The sequence below is a fragment of the Erythrolamprus reginae genome, unplaced genomic scaffold (genome assembly GCF_031021105.1).
Source record: "Erythrolamprus reginae isolate rEryReg1 unplaced genomic scaffold, rEryReg1.hap1 H_10, whole genome shotgun sequence".
Classification (NCBI taxonomy): Eukaryota; Metazoa; Chordata; class Lepidosauria; order Squamata; family Dipsadidae; genus Erythrolamprus; species Erythrolamprus reginae.
The window spans coordinates 828,508-843,817 of record NW_027248463.1 but is presented as its reverse complement, the minus strand read 5'-3'; the positions used below and the strand labels follow the sequence as shown (position 1 = coordinate 843,817).

The following is a 15,310-nucleotide window of genomic DNA, read 5'->3' as shown; positions in this document are numbered from 1 at the left end:
AAAGGTTTGTTATCTGTACTTTGTTATCTGTGCTGTGTGCTATTGTTCGGTGCAAAAAAACCCTACTCCCTGTGGCAAAAAAAGTACGTTCCCTGGGGCCATGTGCCCCTCCCCCAGGCATCGCTCTGTGCCTCCCCAGGGGGCCTGCCCCATTATTTGATAAGCACTGCACTAATGATTGTATGACTGTAACTTTGTTGCTTGTATCCTTAAAATGTGTTCTGTCTGGGTCACTCCAGAAGCCAATACCAACCCAAAAAGAGAAGCCAGACACACTGGTAAAAGGCAAAGGCAGTTTTATGAAATTCAAGAAAAACACAGGTAACAGAAAATGTCCTTACAAACAGGAAAATGCTGTATCTTCAGATATATTCACGAAGGCCAAAAGTCCATGCAGCAATACAGAATTCTTGCTGCCAAGCCAAGGCTGTAGATAGCAGACCTATACCTCCCACGGATCTTCCAAAGCTGCTGGGCCACAAGCCAGGAACAGAGATGCCGAGAAACAAGACAGGATAACGTCACGCCAAGCTGATAACACTCCACATGGCTTAAAGGGCTTGCCTGCCTTTTAAACCCTGCTGATGAGTACCACACCCAAACCCAGCTGTTTCTACTTCAATGGTGAAAATATCTCTTTAACTGCTCCTTTCGTTGCTCTGAACGCCGCTGTCTCATGTCAATGACAGCTTGTGCGTCATCACCTAATGACTCCAAGCTACTGGCTGGGGAGAACACCCCCCCCCCCCGGGGCTCTCATGCTCTTCGCCTTCATCCCATTCCTGATTTTCCTCTCCCCCGTCCGACTGTTCAGCCCCCTCCTCTGCGCTGTCATCCTCCTCTGGGCATGGAGCCAGCAGAGACACAGCTGGTCCCTGAGCAGCCTCAGGCTGAATCACAACAAAATGTATATTGATGGGTTCCTAATATGATTTGATTGCTTATTGTACCTTATGATTCTTGACGAATGTATCTTTTATTTTATGCACACTGAGAGCATATGCACCAAGATAAATTTCTTGTGTATCCAAACACACTTGGCCAATAAAAAATTCTATTCTATTCTATTCTATTCTATCAGAATAGAAACTTGTATAGGTCATTTAATTAATTTTAAAACAGCAGCTTAATGTTAATGTGATCTTGGCTTACTATCTCAAGTTGCTAATTCTCTTCTTCTACCCACCATCTTTTTTTTTGGGAAACTGGGACAGAAGAAGCGCTGGAGATAATTATACAGTGTTGTGAGAAATGCTAAGGTGAGAGGTGAAGTTATGGGCCTTTATTTGATGAGTTAGTGTGCAATCATCCTGCAGTGTTAAGCAATTGCCAAAATGAGCTCTACAACAATTCACTTCGCTCTTGTGAATTAGAGTCCGTAACTAGGAAACATTGTACATGTTAAGAAGTAAGGCTGCTTCTAAACATTTTAATTGTGTAATATTCTGCCTCAAATATAAAACAAAGTCCCAGATGATGTCTTCAATGTGTAAACCCTTGGTTGCTTTTCCACATTTTTTTTCATCAACGGCCACTAATAATTGAGAAGAACTCATGTTAAGATTCTTATATTGACTGACAATGATTTTCATCCTACTACACCAGTAAGCATAAAGCTGTGGATTGTTGGTTTATTTCTCTGGATATTACTGGCTTCTGGAATGTGATGTCTCATGAAACAACAAAGGGGGAATTTGGACTTTACAGGTATTGGATCATATTTTAATCAGCAATCTTAGCTATTTTTAATTTTCATTATTTTCTGCAATTATCTAAAGATCATTATATTTTATAACCTATTAGAAATACTGTATATAAATATGATAGGAAAGTGCTTCTCTTCTTTGACATTAGTTACTTCTCTTCATTAAAACAGTACATGCCTATACTAATGATGTGTTTTTAGCTCTGATAGCCCTGATAAAGTATGCAACAACAGAACTGCTGCACAAGATTGAGAGTTATGAAATAATGGTCTTTGCAGTTTCAGAATCTAAGTTTAATATAGTTGGTCCTAAACCACTACATTAATTCTACTATAATGTTCATGGTTAATAAACATTAGGTATCACTCTCTCAAGTTTCCCATTGCCAACCTTCTGTTCAGATTTAATTATCTGCAGGCTATTTTTCCATTTTCATATTATTTGGTTTATATACTCAGGTTAGGGTTTGATTTACCGTATTTTTCGGAGTATAAGACACACCTTAGTTTTTGGGGAGGAATATAGAGAAAGGAATCTGCTTATCAGATATTCATCTGGCTAGCATCCTTAGTCTGGTCAGTTTCAGCACATTATTTTATCCTCTGGTTAGGGCTTTAAAAAAATCTTATTTGGAGAGAGTAACAGTGAAAGAGCTTGCAAGCCAGTAAGAGCTGGGAACATTGTTAGAACCTGGTCAGCGCTGGAAAGAAAAATTCTGAGCAAGTAGAGCAATGAAAATAAACTGCAAAGACTTAGGGCTTGGAAAACATTTTTAAAAGAGAATAACAATGAAAGACCTTGCAAGCCGGTAGGAGCTGGGAACATCATTAGCACATGGTTAGGGCTGGAAAGAAACTTACTTGGAGCAAGTTAGTTCTCCTCATGTCATAATTCACAGAGATTTGCTTCACTTATATTACAAGGAAACCTGATTTTGTGACCTATGGTTTCTGAGTCAAAATCAGCAGCCATAGGAGCTGGCCTGAAGCCAACCACAACAGTTTCAAAGCAAAATAGTGTAAGCCCTTAAATGAAAGCTACCTAAAGTGCAAAAATCTATATGACAATTAAATGGGGGGGGAGGTATCTTGATTTTTGTAGTCCATATATAATAGCTCAAGGTTCGACAAACCCAGGCGCCTGGTCGCCAGTGGCGCCTAGAAAATGTTGTCTGGCGCCTAGAAAATGTTGCCTGCTGTACTGTATGTCAGCGTTTCCCAACCGGTGTGCCGCCTGGGCAGGGCGCTGCGGTGCCTCTGACCTCTCCGCTCCTGCCCGATGCCGCGGTTTCTGGCGCTCTCCTGCTGGGTCCCAAAGAAGGCAGGCAGGAAGGAGAGCTCCATTCTTCGCGCCTTTTTCCCGCCTTCCTTCTTTGGGGCCCAGCAGGAGAGCGCCAGAAACCGCGGCATCGAGCAGGAACCGGGAGGTCGGAGGCACCGGCACGGCAGCGCCCGCCCAGCTGAAGGTTCCCTGTCGTCATCGGCAAGTGTCCTTTGGGGCCCGGCGGGAGGGCACTGGCGGTGGGAGCGGGGGGGGGGCGCGGCTGCAGCGGCACAGGCAGTCGCGGGGAGATGGCGGGGGGAGCGGGGGGCGGCTAAAGCGGCCCCGGGCACCGTTCCCTGTACGCTTTTCCAGGGGCGCGCAGGGAGCCGCGGCCACCCGCCCGCCTACCGGATTTCCCTCCGCGCGGCTGGGGAGGTGGATTCGCCGCCCCCGCCAGCCCGATCTCCCTCCAGTGGCTGGTGACGTAGTTCTACCGCCCTCGCCAGCCTGATCTCCCTCCGTGGGGGGGTGGGGGGGCGACGAACCGACGACCGGGGGCTGTCCGTCCGTGTTGGGTGGTGCAGGGCAGGCACAGGCAGCCCCAGGGGAGAACAAGGGAGGGAGAGAAAGGAAAGAGAGAGTAAGGGAGGGAGAGAAAATTGAATGAAGGAGGGAGAGAAAGAAAGAGTAAGAAGCAGAAAGGATAGAGAAAAAGGAAGAGAAAGGGAGGGGGAGAAAGGAAAGAGGGAGGAAGGGGGGGGGAGAAAATTGAATGCAGGAGGGAGAGAAAGAAAGAGTAAGAAGTAGAAAGGATAGAGATAAAGGAAGAGAAAGAGGGGGAGAAAGGAAAGAGGGAGGGAGGTGGGAGAGAAAATTGAATGAAGGAGGGAGAGAAAGAAAGAGTAAGAAGTAGAAAGGATAGAGAAAAAGGAAGAGAAAGGGAGGGAGAGAAAGGAAAGAGGGAGGAAGGGGGGGAGAGAAAATTGAATGAAGGAGGGAGAGAAAGAAAGAGTAAGAAGTAGAAAGGATAGAGAAAAAGGAAGAGAAAGGGAGGGAGAGAAAGGAAAGAGAGAGAAAGGGAGAGAAAGGGAGGGAGAGAAAATTGAATGAAGGAGGGAGAGAAAGAAAGAGTAAGAAGTAGAAAGGATAGAGAAAAAGGAAGAGAAAGGGAGGGGGAGAAAGGAAAGAGGGAGGAAGGGGGAGAGAAAGAAGATATGAAGGAGGGAGAAAAAGAAAGAGAGATAGGAAGGAAAGAGGGAGAGAAAGGAATGAGAGAGAAAGGGAGGGAGAGAAAGGGAATGAAAGAGGGAGAAGGGGTGAGAGATAGAAAGGATAGACAGAAAGGGAGAGAAAGGAAAGAGAGAAAGGGAGGGAGAGGAAGGAAAGAGATGAGAGAGGAAGGAGGAGACAGAAAGAGAGGAAGGAAGGAAGAGAGAAAGAAAGAGGGATGGAGAGAGAAAGGAAGGAAGAGAGAGAAAGAGGGAGGGAGAGAGAAATAGAGCGAAAGGGAGGAAGAGATATTTTTTTTGTCCAAACTTTTTTTAGCGCCCCCCCCCCCCCCATGTTCCCCAGGATTTTGAAAATATGAAAAATGTGCCGCGGCTCCAAAAAGGTTGGGAAACACTGCTGTATGTGTATACAGTATATTTTTCCCGCCTTGTGTTTACGCCCAGAAATGGTACATCTTGGCTTCCGTAGCTCCGCCCATCAACCTCGGAGCGAGCTGCTTTCCCAGCGTCCCCTGCGCTTGCGTGCGTCTCTCCCTCCCCCCCTTGCCTCCATTCCGCCTCCTACTCGAACCCCTTCACTCCCCCCCACCGCACACAGACGCTCCGATCTTGGCCGCTCACCCGCCTTCGGAGAGAAGCGGAAGCCCCTCCCCTCCCGGCGTGAGGTTTTGTTCATTCCTCCTCTGGCCGCGTGCGCGGTGACTTCCGACCAGTAACCCCTCCTCCCCCCTCCCCCCCTCACCCGCGTCCCCGGCCCGGTCTCCCTTTCCTTCTTCTCTGTTTCGGTTTCTGACTAACGGTCTCCCCTCGGATCCCGACGGGAGTACAGCAGAGCCGGCTCGGCGGAGCCAGGCCTGCGCCGGGGGGGAGGGGGTGAAAGCGATGTCAGGTGGAGACTCGGCAAAAAACCAAGTTTGCTTAAAAAAAATTCTGGCTCCTAAATTTTTTGGCTGGCTCCTAGATTCTGAACAACTTTGTCGACCCCTGTAATAGCTGTGCTTTAAATCCATCTGGGTTATAACTGCCACTATCCCTTACAAGCAACTAGTAATGAATAACTCACAGGGGGTTCTTCTCTTTCTCTTCTTGAAAAGGGTTATGCCAAAAAAAGAAAGTTGCATTTATTTTCTATGTGCACAATTTATTCTTAGGAAAGGAAACATAATTTGCTAATAATACAGAGTGTATTTAATGGCTTTCTAGGTTGTAAGCAATAGCACGTAGACTTATATACCGCTTCACAGTGCTTTACAGCCCTCTCTAAGCAGGTTAAAGAGTCAGATTATTGCGTCCAACAATCTGGGCACTCATTTTACCAACCATGGAAGGCTGAGTCAACTTTGAGCTGGAGAGAGTTGAACTGCAGGCAGTTGGTAGAATTAGCTGCAATTCCAATTAGCTACATTCTAACCACTGTACCACCATGTCTCTAATTTTGTTTGCAAGAATCTAATTTTGTATTGATTGGGGGTATTTGCAAGTATATATATATATTTGCAACTCTGATGTTCATAATTACTTTGATTATGTCAATTTAAGAAAGAAAAGCTACCCCATGCTTTAAGGTTTAAACAGCATTTATAACTCCTTCCCTTCCCCATTACACCAACACACCCTTTATTTTCAGAATGATCCAGTGTGGCAGTCAGGACTGTCTCAGGGTCATCCATTGTTCTTTCATGGCCAAGCAAGAATTTGAATATAGGCCTTAGTATATATAATTACTGCATTCAGCCTATGATTAAACTTGGCTTACACTTGTCTATCGTGTATATTGTTTATCAAATCAAATCTTCACATGACATTTTTGGTCATGATTTGAGCCTCCAAGAAAAATTAATTTTGTCAATAGTATTGGTGATAGTCTAAGTAATTATAGACTCAATTCCTAGTCATATGCATTCAGTCATTGTAAATACTGTTCCTATTTGTTAATTAAACTTTGTTCATTAAGCTGATTCTTATTGTAAACATCATTGCAAGTCTCCTGTCCTGTCCTGATTTTCAGATGTAATGTGCTACTGAGATTACAGGCAGTAAACCCAATGGAGTTGCTGAGATGAATTGCATACAAAAGTGTTTTTTACTTTAAATCATTTCATAACAAAGGAGAATATTGAGATCAAGAGATGTTGGTTTCCTGTAGTGGCGTCAACCTGGTCTGTAGAAGGAAGTATATTTTTCAAGAATAATTATTTTAGAGCTATGGTTTAGCACAGGACTGTCAAACTGGCGACTCGTGGACAAGATACATCACATGTAGGCAATGAAGGGCTACCAAAATTTTTACTACCACACTGTGGGCGTGGCTTATGCATGACGTCTTGCATTTTCTTTCAACATCTTTCAGTGCAAATTGGGTGCTCTGGGGTAGAGCTCCATTTTTGCTACCCCAATGCGCTCCACCCTCAGTCCAGGCAGTAGACCACCTCTGCATACAAACCATGCTCATCCGCAAAGATAAAAAATGATGTCCTACATTACAATCTGACCTGTGATTGACACAATCTAATTTGACACCAGTGGTTTAGCATGTCCTCAAGTACGGTAGAGGAATCTCTGACTATAATTGTGTTCTTTCTCCATTCTTTCTTAGCTGGCAAGCTAAATATTAATCAAACAGAAGTCTTTGGGTATAATTAACATAGAGATAGAAATATTAAGTATAAATTAATTAATTATCTAAAATATATAATCTTCTCTGACTTGGATCTCTTTTATAAGTATCATAGAATGGGCAGCTTGCATTTTAATATGTAAGGCATTGTAGCACTGTAATGTCCCAACTGAGAAAGAAGATAGATTTTGATTTTAGCATACAGTGATCCCTCGATTTTCGCGGCTTCAAAGTTCGCGAAACGCTATACCACGGTTTTTCAAAAAATATTAATTAAAAAATACTCCACGGTTTTTTTTCTATACCACGGTTTTTCCCACCCGATGACGTCATACGTCATCACCAAGAATCACTTCTCTGTCTCTTACTCTTTCTTTCCTGTCATTCTCTGCTTCAATCATTTTCTCATTTCTCTTTTTTTCTCCCCTTTTTTCTATCATTTCTCTCTCTCTTCCTTCCACTCTTCTCTCTCTCTCTTTCTTCCTCTCTCTCACTCTCTTCCTTCCTTTCTCATCTTTCTTTGTTTCTCTCTCTCTTTCTCTCTCTTGCTTTCTTCCTCTCTCACACTCTCTTCCTCCCTCTCTCATCTCTTTCTTTCTTTCCTTCTCTCTCTTTCTCTATCTCTCCCCCTCTTGCTCTCTCTCTTTTTCTCACTTTCCCTCTCTTGTTTTCTTTCTCTCACTCTCTCTCTTTTGCTATCTCTTGCTCTCCCCCCTCTTTCTCTCTCACTCTCTTTCTCACTTTCTCTGCCAGGGCGGGCGAGCGGCGAGCGAGCGGCCGGGCGAACGGCGGGTGGCCGGGCGAACGGCGGGCGGGTGAGCAAACGGCGGGCGGGCGGGTGCATACGGGGAACGGTGGCCGCCAGCGCTGCTGCAGGAGGACCCGTGTCCGAAGAAAGCCGGTGAGAGGGGTAGTTTTTGGCTGTCCATAGCCAAAAATGGTGTTTTTATTTCCACACCACTACTTCGTGGAAAATCGATTTTCGCGGGAGGTCTTGGAACGTAACCCCCGCGAAAATCGAGGGAACACTGTATATGTTTGCTGAATCTTAGAATACTACTTTCAATTGTTACGTTATCATGGGTGTCTAGATTTCTCAATATTGTGTGTTATCAACATCCAAGATCTATACTATTATAAACTGTTGCTTATTAAGAGGGGTTTAATAAAAGAAATTTGTAGCTTGCTTCAATATGCTACAGTGGGAAAAAATGTAAATTTAATTTTTCATAATTATTTTATTCTACAGGCTCTTGGTTTTGCTAAAAATAGCAACCTGCCAATTTTTTTAATAACTTGATGCAGTTTTCAGATCTTGTTTTGTTTTTATGGTGCAGCATATCATTTCTTTTGGGGAAAGTAATAACAGCTTGGTACTGCATAATCAGGATGAATATATAATGCTGAAATATGAATAGTTGTGCATTTGATTGCCCATACTTCATTGTGAAGATTCATTTTCAGGAAACTGGATACAGAAATTATACAATAGGCAGGTCAGCAATGGGTTGCTCTCGGTTTGGCCCAGTTCTAAGAACCGGTAGCGCTGGCGGCAGGAGGCTCCACCCACCCAGAATGCTTATGCACAGAAGCATCGCACACACATGCAAACGAGCATAAACTGGTAGCAGAGGGTTTTAGAAACCACGACTGAGACAGGTAATGGGTAAATGGGCTTGAGATTTCTCTAAATCCACGTTGGAATGAGATGCCTGAGAATTGAATTTGTGCCTAAATTTTAGGCCATGGAAACAGATATGACTCTCTAAATTCAACTATTTACTAAAAGCTAAATCACAAAGGTTCATAAAGGAAAGAGAGCTTGTCTTTGTCTTGAACTTCCTTTTCCTCCATAGTCAGTTCCAAAGAGAAACTTTGAAAGCAAATGGGAGGAAATATGCAATTGAAGTTAGTCGATGCTTATTTTGTTTTTGCCAATATTCCAAGCCAAACCTTGATGAAAAAACTAGCAAGTGGTGTTAAATTAACACAGAAGATATATATTGAAAAGAGCAGCATCTCATTCACAGAAATTAATTGTATTATTGTCTTGTTCTTCTTACTTGCAGAGGCTGACAGCAGTCAGAATTACGTGACAACAGAGCCTCAGATGATCTTCTATCCCAGCGTTACCTATGCAATCATTGGCAGCTCTGCTATTTTTGTGTTGGTGGTGGCCCTCCTGGCCTTAATTTTGCACCATCAGCGAAAACGCAACAACCTCATGACACTTCCCGTACATCGACTGCAGCATCCTGTCCTCCTGTCTCGTCTCGTCGTCCTTGATCATCCACATCAGTGCAATGTCACCTATAACGTTAACAATGGGGTCCAGTATATGTCTACCCAGGGCTATCATAGACCTCCAGATTTAGATTCACCACCATCTTATTCAGAAGCTGTGCTAGATCAAAGGTACATTGCAGTAGTGTAACCAGTGGAGTTTCTCCTGTGCTTTAAACCCTTTGTTCTGGGTTTTTGTTTGTTTGGTTTTTTGTATATCCGATGCTTCTCTTTCATTATAACTTCCTATAACAACTGCACCACCCTTGCTTCAGTAGCATTGATTTTACTGGGTTGATGCCTCAAAAACTGCTTCAATATTTATACCCAAATTTCCTGCCTGATTATTTACTGCCATTAAGGCAAGTCACAATTGCTGCAGTTTGAATTTCGCCACTGACCATAATTTCCTCCTCCAGTATAGTACATACACACACACACAAATCTGTTTCCAAAATTTACCTTCCAATGTGACATATAGTGGGAATTTCTGCATTTCATTGGTATTGCCTAGGGGATGCTTAATCACTATAAATAATTTAAAGCAAATATAATTTTTAAAAGCTTGTCTTTGAATAAATGGACAAAATGCATTTCAAGTATTAATAGCATAACTTGATGTGTACAACATTCTTACAAACTGATCACAGTTTCCACTAAATAGACAATCAGTTATAATTCTTAGCAACAATATATTGGGGATAATATATTGAGAAGAAGATCTGGATCCATTGAGGAAAATTAAAAATCCATTTATAGTGTCTTCCCCCCCTCCCCTGAAAGAAGGCAGTTAATGTGAAACCATGGCAACTAATAATTTATCACTAAGTGATGCATATATGCATTATACAGAATTTAACTTAACTCCCCAAGCTTTTAAGATGTAGCACTTGAAAATCAATGAGAAGTCCCTTTCAACAACAGATACCAATTCAATATATTTATCTGCAGTCACTTATGGGAACTAAATTTATTTATTTATTTATTAGATTTGTAAGCCGCCCCTCTCCACAGACTCGGACTAAATTGTATGTGGGGTTGTTTTTAACTTATGAAGCCAGTCCATAATTTCTTGGTTTTGCTGCTAAGATTCTTATTGATTTCAGTGGTGATAATGCAAGTGGATGCCTGTGACTTGTGCAATGCTGATCCGTTTCTAATATATCTTCAATTTGATCCCACCATCTATTGCAAAAAACACGTATCATTTTATGTTTTCGTGTGGGGAGAAGCTTTTCTAAGTATATTTTGTGAGACGTAAGACTTTTAAGCAGAATTGCTCCACCCCTCCTTATTGTTTCCAATGCAAAGTAAGGTCAACTTACCCTACAATAACACATACCGGTAGTTATAAACAATAGTAGTATGTTTGTGAGATGGCAGAATATATATTTAGAAGCCTGAGTCTTGATGACTCCTGAGATTTAGCTTTGGCCACCATCACCTATGGGCAATTCCCTGAGCTGACAGCTGTAATTGGCCTTAGAGTAGTATACTATGGAAGGCACATCATAAAGTAAAATTCCTAAAATTTAACCAACTCATTATTTTGCTCTTCCAGTAACATCAAAAATTGCAGTCTGATAATACTGGGGCCAAGCAATACTGAATACAGGCAGAATAGATGTTTCTGGCTTCTGAACAAAAGTTACTTGTCAAAAGTCAACCCATCAAGTCAGTTCTATTGTGACTTGGTCATGCAAGTAGTGAACATTTGGTGTGCATCTGTATTATAATATAGTAACTTGAACTGTGACATTTTCCCAGGATCAAGGAATAGAAAGCTCTCCCCTGATCAGTTGGAAGCTGCAAGTAATGTCACTGGAAGACATTGGTATTACAGGATAAACTGAGAGTTTGTCCCCTGGGTTTCTAAATGTTTGAAACATCTAAGGGGTAAATTAATCCCATTTTCATTCTTAAATTAGTCCAGAATGGCCTTCTGGATATCACAAATAGGACAGTGGGGAATATTAGTGGATTGAGTGGTCCATTTGTGTCTTTATAACTTGTTAAAGCAAAAATCAGATGGCCTTTATTTCATACATCTGGTAACTTGATATCTAATTTATACTTTGCAGCAGACCCCCGTGGTTTGATCTTCCTCCGCCTCCATATTCCTCAGAAACAGGATCCTGGAATCACTTAGATCTTCCTCCATATAGTTCTCGAACTGGAAGTGTGGTAAGCACAGATGCTTCAGAGGCAAGAGGACCAGAGACTTTGGGCAGCAGTCCTCCAAGAAACCTTTTTACTAGTGTGGAGCGCCAGACTACACTGCATGAAATTGCAGCCGCGCCAAGTGACTCTCTGCTCAATTCAGTTCCAGTCTGAAAACTGTAAACAATTATTTATGCACATTTTTATGGATGTCTGCTTGAACTTGTGCTGAAATTAAGAAGTCCCAAATCATTTGGCCTTTTTCTACGCGATGGTCACAAGTGTTTCTGTGAAAGGAAGAAGAGCTATGTGCATTGCCATTAAACAACTTCCCTCAATCATTTCAAGGGAGAATGAGCAAAAAAAGGTGCCAGTGGCCTCAGTCGTGCTAGATTTAACTACTGAATTATGAAGGTTGAAACGATTAAGAACAGTTCATTTTCACATCCTCTCTGTTATAACATGCTGTTAAAGCGTATCAGGAATTTACTCAAATTCATGTACTGAAATCAAACCTACATATACATCCACATGCATCTCATGTCATGCCTGTGTTTCAAATGATCTTTATTGCTTTTTTAAAATTTCTTATTTATGATTGTAAGAATGTATATAAAAATAATAGTAAATGAGACTTGCATTAATGCAAGTATTGAACTATATTGCTGATGGCATCTGGAGGTCCACTTCTTTCAATAGAAAAATAAAATTCTGAAGGGTCATCAGAAATATCTGTACGGTTTAAGCTATATTTTTGTTTAAATCACATAATAATCTTATTACATCAGTGAGAAAAATTAATATATATATTTTAATGGATAGGGTAAAAAGGATTCAAAGCCACCTAAACAGTAATAGAATTTGAGCTGAAAGTCATTGACTAGGAGATAGATCTTAGAGTTATGGTAGGTGTTTCAGTGAAGATATCAACTCTTTATGTAGCTGCTGTTACAAAAGAAAATTAATTGAAAAGAAATTCCATTTTTGGAATCATTACAAAGGGAATTGAAATAGAATTACTGATATCCTAACGTCCTTATGTACTGTATATCCATGTCGTGATTACACTTGGAATGTTGTTTGTGGTTCTTCTCACCCAACATCTTAAAATTATACAAAGCTATAAAAGGCACAAAAGGAACAATTGAAATGATTTGGGGACTGGAATTGCTTCTCAGCAAGAAGAAACTATAGCTTGAAATGAAGGAAGGTAAAGGAAACAACATAGAAGTCTACAAAATCACATTCACCATATAGTGATTGGAGATAAGTGTTATCCTTTTCTCCATGTTAGAACTTGAGATCATTCGTTGACCCAAAATGTAGGGCAATTTGGGATCATCGGAATGAATTACTCTCTTATACAGCAGGTATTTGATCTATGGAGTTTACTGCCAGCAGTGAATAACAGCAGCAATTTGAATGGCTTGAAAGAGGACTGGACAGGTTCGTGGAAGATCAAGCCACCAAGGTTTACTCTTATTTATGGCCATTTGCTTTCTCCCTGAATCATAACTGTGCCTTATATACTGGAGGCTATCTCCTTCCAGTCAAGATTTGAGATTCCCAAATCATTCTGTTCTGTGATCCAGAATATGAGACAACATCACCCTGCAGCCTGATTGAACAAGGCTCTTGCAGTCATCTGTCTATCACAATGTGCCTGATTTCAGCTTTCTTCTTCATAGTGAAGAATCAAAAAATCTACCTTGTATTCTTTTGTAATTAGTATGTGTATTTTACGGGTTGTGTGAACCAGATTTTAGCATTCTATCTTGCATAAGTGTAATATAACAGTTTGGTGGCTTATTTGGATACCTATTCTGACATATCTCTCTCTCACACACACACACAGAGGGGGGGAGCTTTAAATGGTTTACGTGTCAAAATGCAGTTTTCTGGTTGTATGGAAAATATATTTAGTCTGGGTATGCTCAAGTTTCTCATTGTAAAAAGAAGATTACAAATGTTCCATTTCCTCTCTCTGCGTGTATGTACCTTTGAGAGGAATTCTGAGTGCCTTGGAATTCATATATCAGTTTGCAGAGCTTATTAGACTTACTGGGGAATATCTTTCTACTATGAGACTGAAACTTTTTATTAAAAAATACTGTCAGTTCATGGTAGTATTTTGTTGTGGAGGAATCATACGACTGATTCCTTCTTTACATAGCATCTTTATTTGCTAAGCTCCATTATTTACATCGTTAAGTATGAGGTGGAGGTCGATTCCACACTTCTTCCTATACATTTGCAAAGATGCACATCTCTTACATACACTATGCTTTATATTTAACATTGGTGCATTTTGGAATGGGGTGAATCAGCTTTTAGAATTATTAGGGTTTGAGCATTATTCGTATAAATCTAAAATAGTGAAATAAGAATCCAATGGTTTTAAAAGCATAACAGAAAGATGGTTTCTGATTCTTTGTTTATTTTCACCCAAACATAAGTGTAGGACTCGTAGTCATTATTGGGAAGATTGAATGGGCATTTTAAATCATCTGATCTAAACTGACATTGAATTAGCAACAAACATTACATATATTTCTTTTCTTTTCTTTTTTTGAAGAGTTTTATTTGAACTGAGGTACATAGTGTTTCAGTAAAAGGCATAGCAGTTACTTATATATTTAAAGTAATGTTTTGTGTGACCCTGAGGTACTGTTTTATTACATTAAGTTTGTGTTCATTCAAATCATTGTCCTTTCTACAATACACTACAATGCCTTTAATATATGTATACAGTATTTCTATTGAAATACTTGGATTTGGACTCTTAAAATAAATCTCTTTTTCTAATTGTATCTTTTTATTTCCTGTTAGAAGTTTGAATTAATCAAGAGACCTTCTTAGAGTATATGATCCTGAACATAAGCAGAGCACTGAAAGAATACCGAGTAATTATAGATCATCGCAGGTGAAAGGAAAATAAATGTTGCTTATAATATAGTTGTCTTGGATGTTTGACCTATTGTCAGTGAATGCTAATAAGCATGTGTTATATGTGAAGTAAAATAGATTAAGAAATACAGAAGCAGACAAAATCCAGAATTAACCAATATATGGGAGCTAGGGAATAGGAGGAAGAGGAAGCAGGCAATACCATGGAGAATGTGATGGGCATAGAAGATAGAATGATAGTGTTGCAAGGGATGTGGGGAGGTCTCCTTGTCCAACTCTCTGCTCGAGCAGAAGACCCTACACCATTTCAGCCAAATGATTGTCCAGCCTCTTTTTGAAAGCCAGGAGATAAGTATGATGGAAGTCAGGGCCAGCTGTACTAGAAGATGACAAGGTAAAGATCCTCAAACATGATTCTTGGTAAGCATTCCTGGAAGGAGAGTGTGGCAACCCTAGGCTTCAATTGTTGCTTATGCAATCAGTTTGTAATAAATCCATCCTCATTCATGATCTTATTGCAAATGAGAGTAAGGATGTGGCATATATAACTGAAAAGTGGGTAGACTTGTATAGGTTCTCCCTTCATAAATATTATACTCTGTTTTTAGATTTTGTATCAGTTGTAACTCTCAGGGATGGGTGATGGACAACCACTATTCTCTATTAGTCATTGCAACACTCAGAAGGAATGTTCTACAGATAACCAGAAATGAAACACTTCAGTTGAAGTTGAGCCTTAAGAAACAGATGGGATTCTTGCTGCTATAACACCATGTTTTCCCCAAGGTATTATCCATGTTGAATTCCATTCCTGGGATAGTTTAGCAGGTCCCAAACTGTTAGTCTTGGGCACTTCTATTTGCCATTTAGTGTAGAGATTAAGAAAATTAACCTTGATGGAGATATGTAAAGCAACAAAAGGTGAAACATATCTTAAGTCCAGAACAGACAAAATGTGCAGAAGCAATACAAACCCCACCCTAATTCACAGAAAGCAAGAGGAGGTACTGTACAATTAGATTAGCAACTTTATTATTGTAGCCTCTTTTGAAATTAGATAGGATGTTAACTTAAAAAAGAGTTGACTTAACAATGGCTTATTGAGGAAAGCCAGAGTGGGGAATCTTCTTTCTTTCAGCTGAAGC

The 15,310-nt window shown here is 40.7% G+C and overlaps 1 protein-coding gene across 1 annotated transcript in view; it reads left to right on the top strand.

Moving 5' to 3' along the window:
- The window catches only part of LOC139155338 (low-density lipoprotein receptor class A domain-containing protein 3-like), a 110,613-nt gene extending 96,493 nt beyond the window's left edge, over positions 1–14,120 (top strand). Inside the window, exons 4-5 of the mRNA XM_070730472.1 lie at positions 8,885–9,230; positions 11,180–14,120. Of these exons, the coding sequence (XP_070586573.1) occupies positions 8,885–9,230; positions 11,180–11,432 (599 nt within the window). The 3' untranslated portion in view covers positions 11,433–14,120. The remainder of the gene's footprint in view (positions 1–8,884; positions 9,231–11,179) is intronic.
- Positions 14,121–15,310: the final 1,190 nt, after the last annotated feature.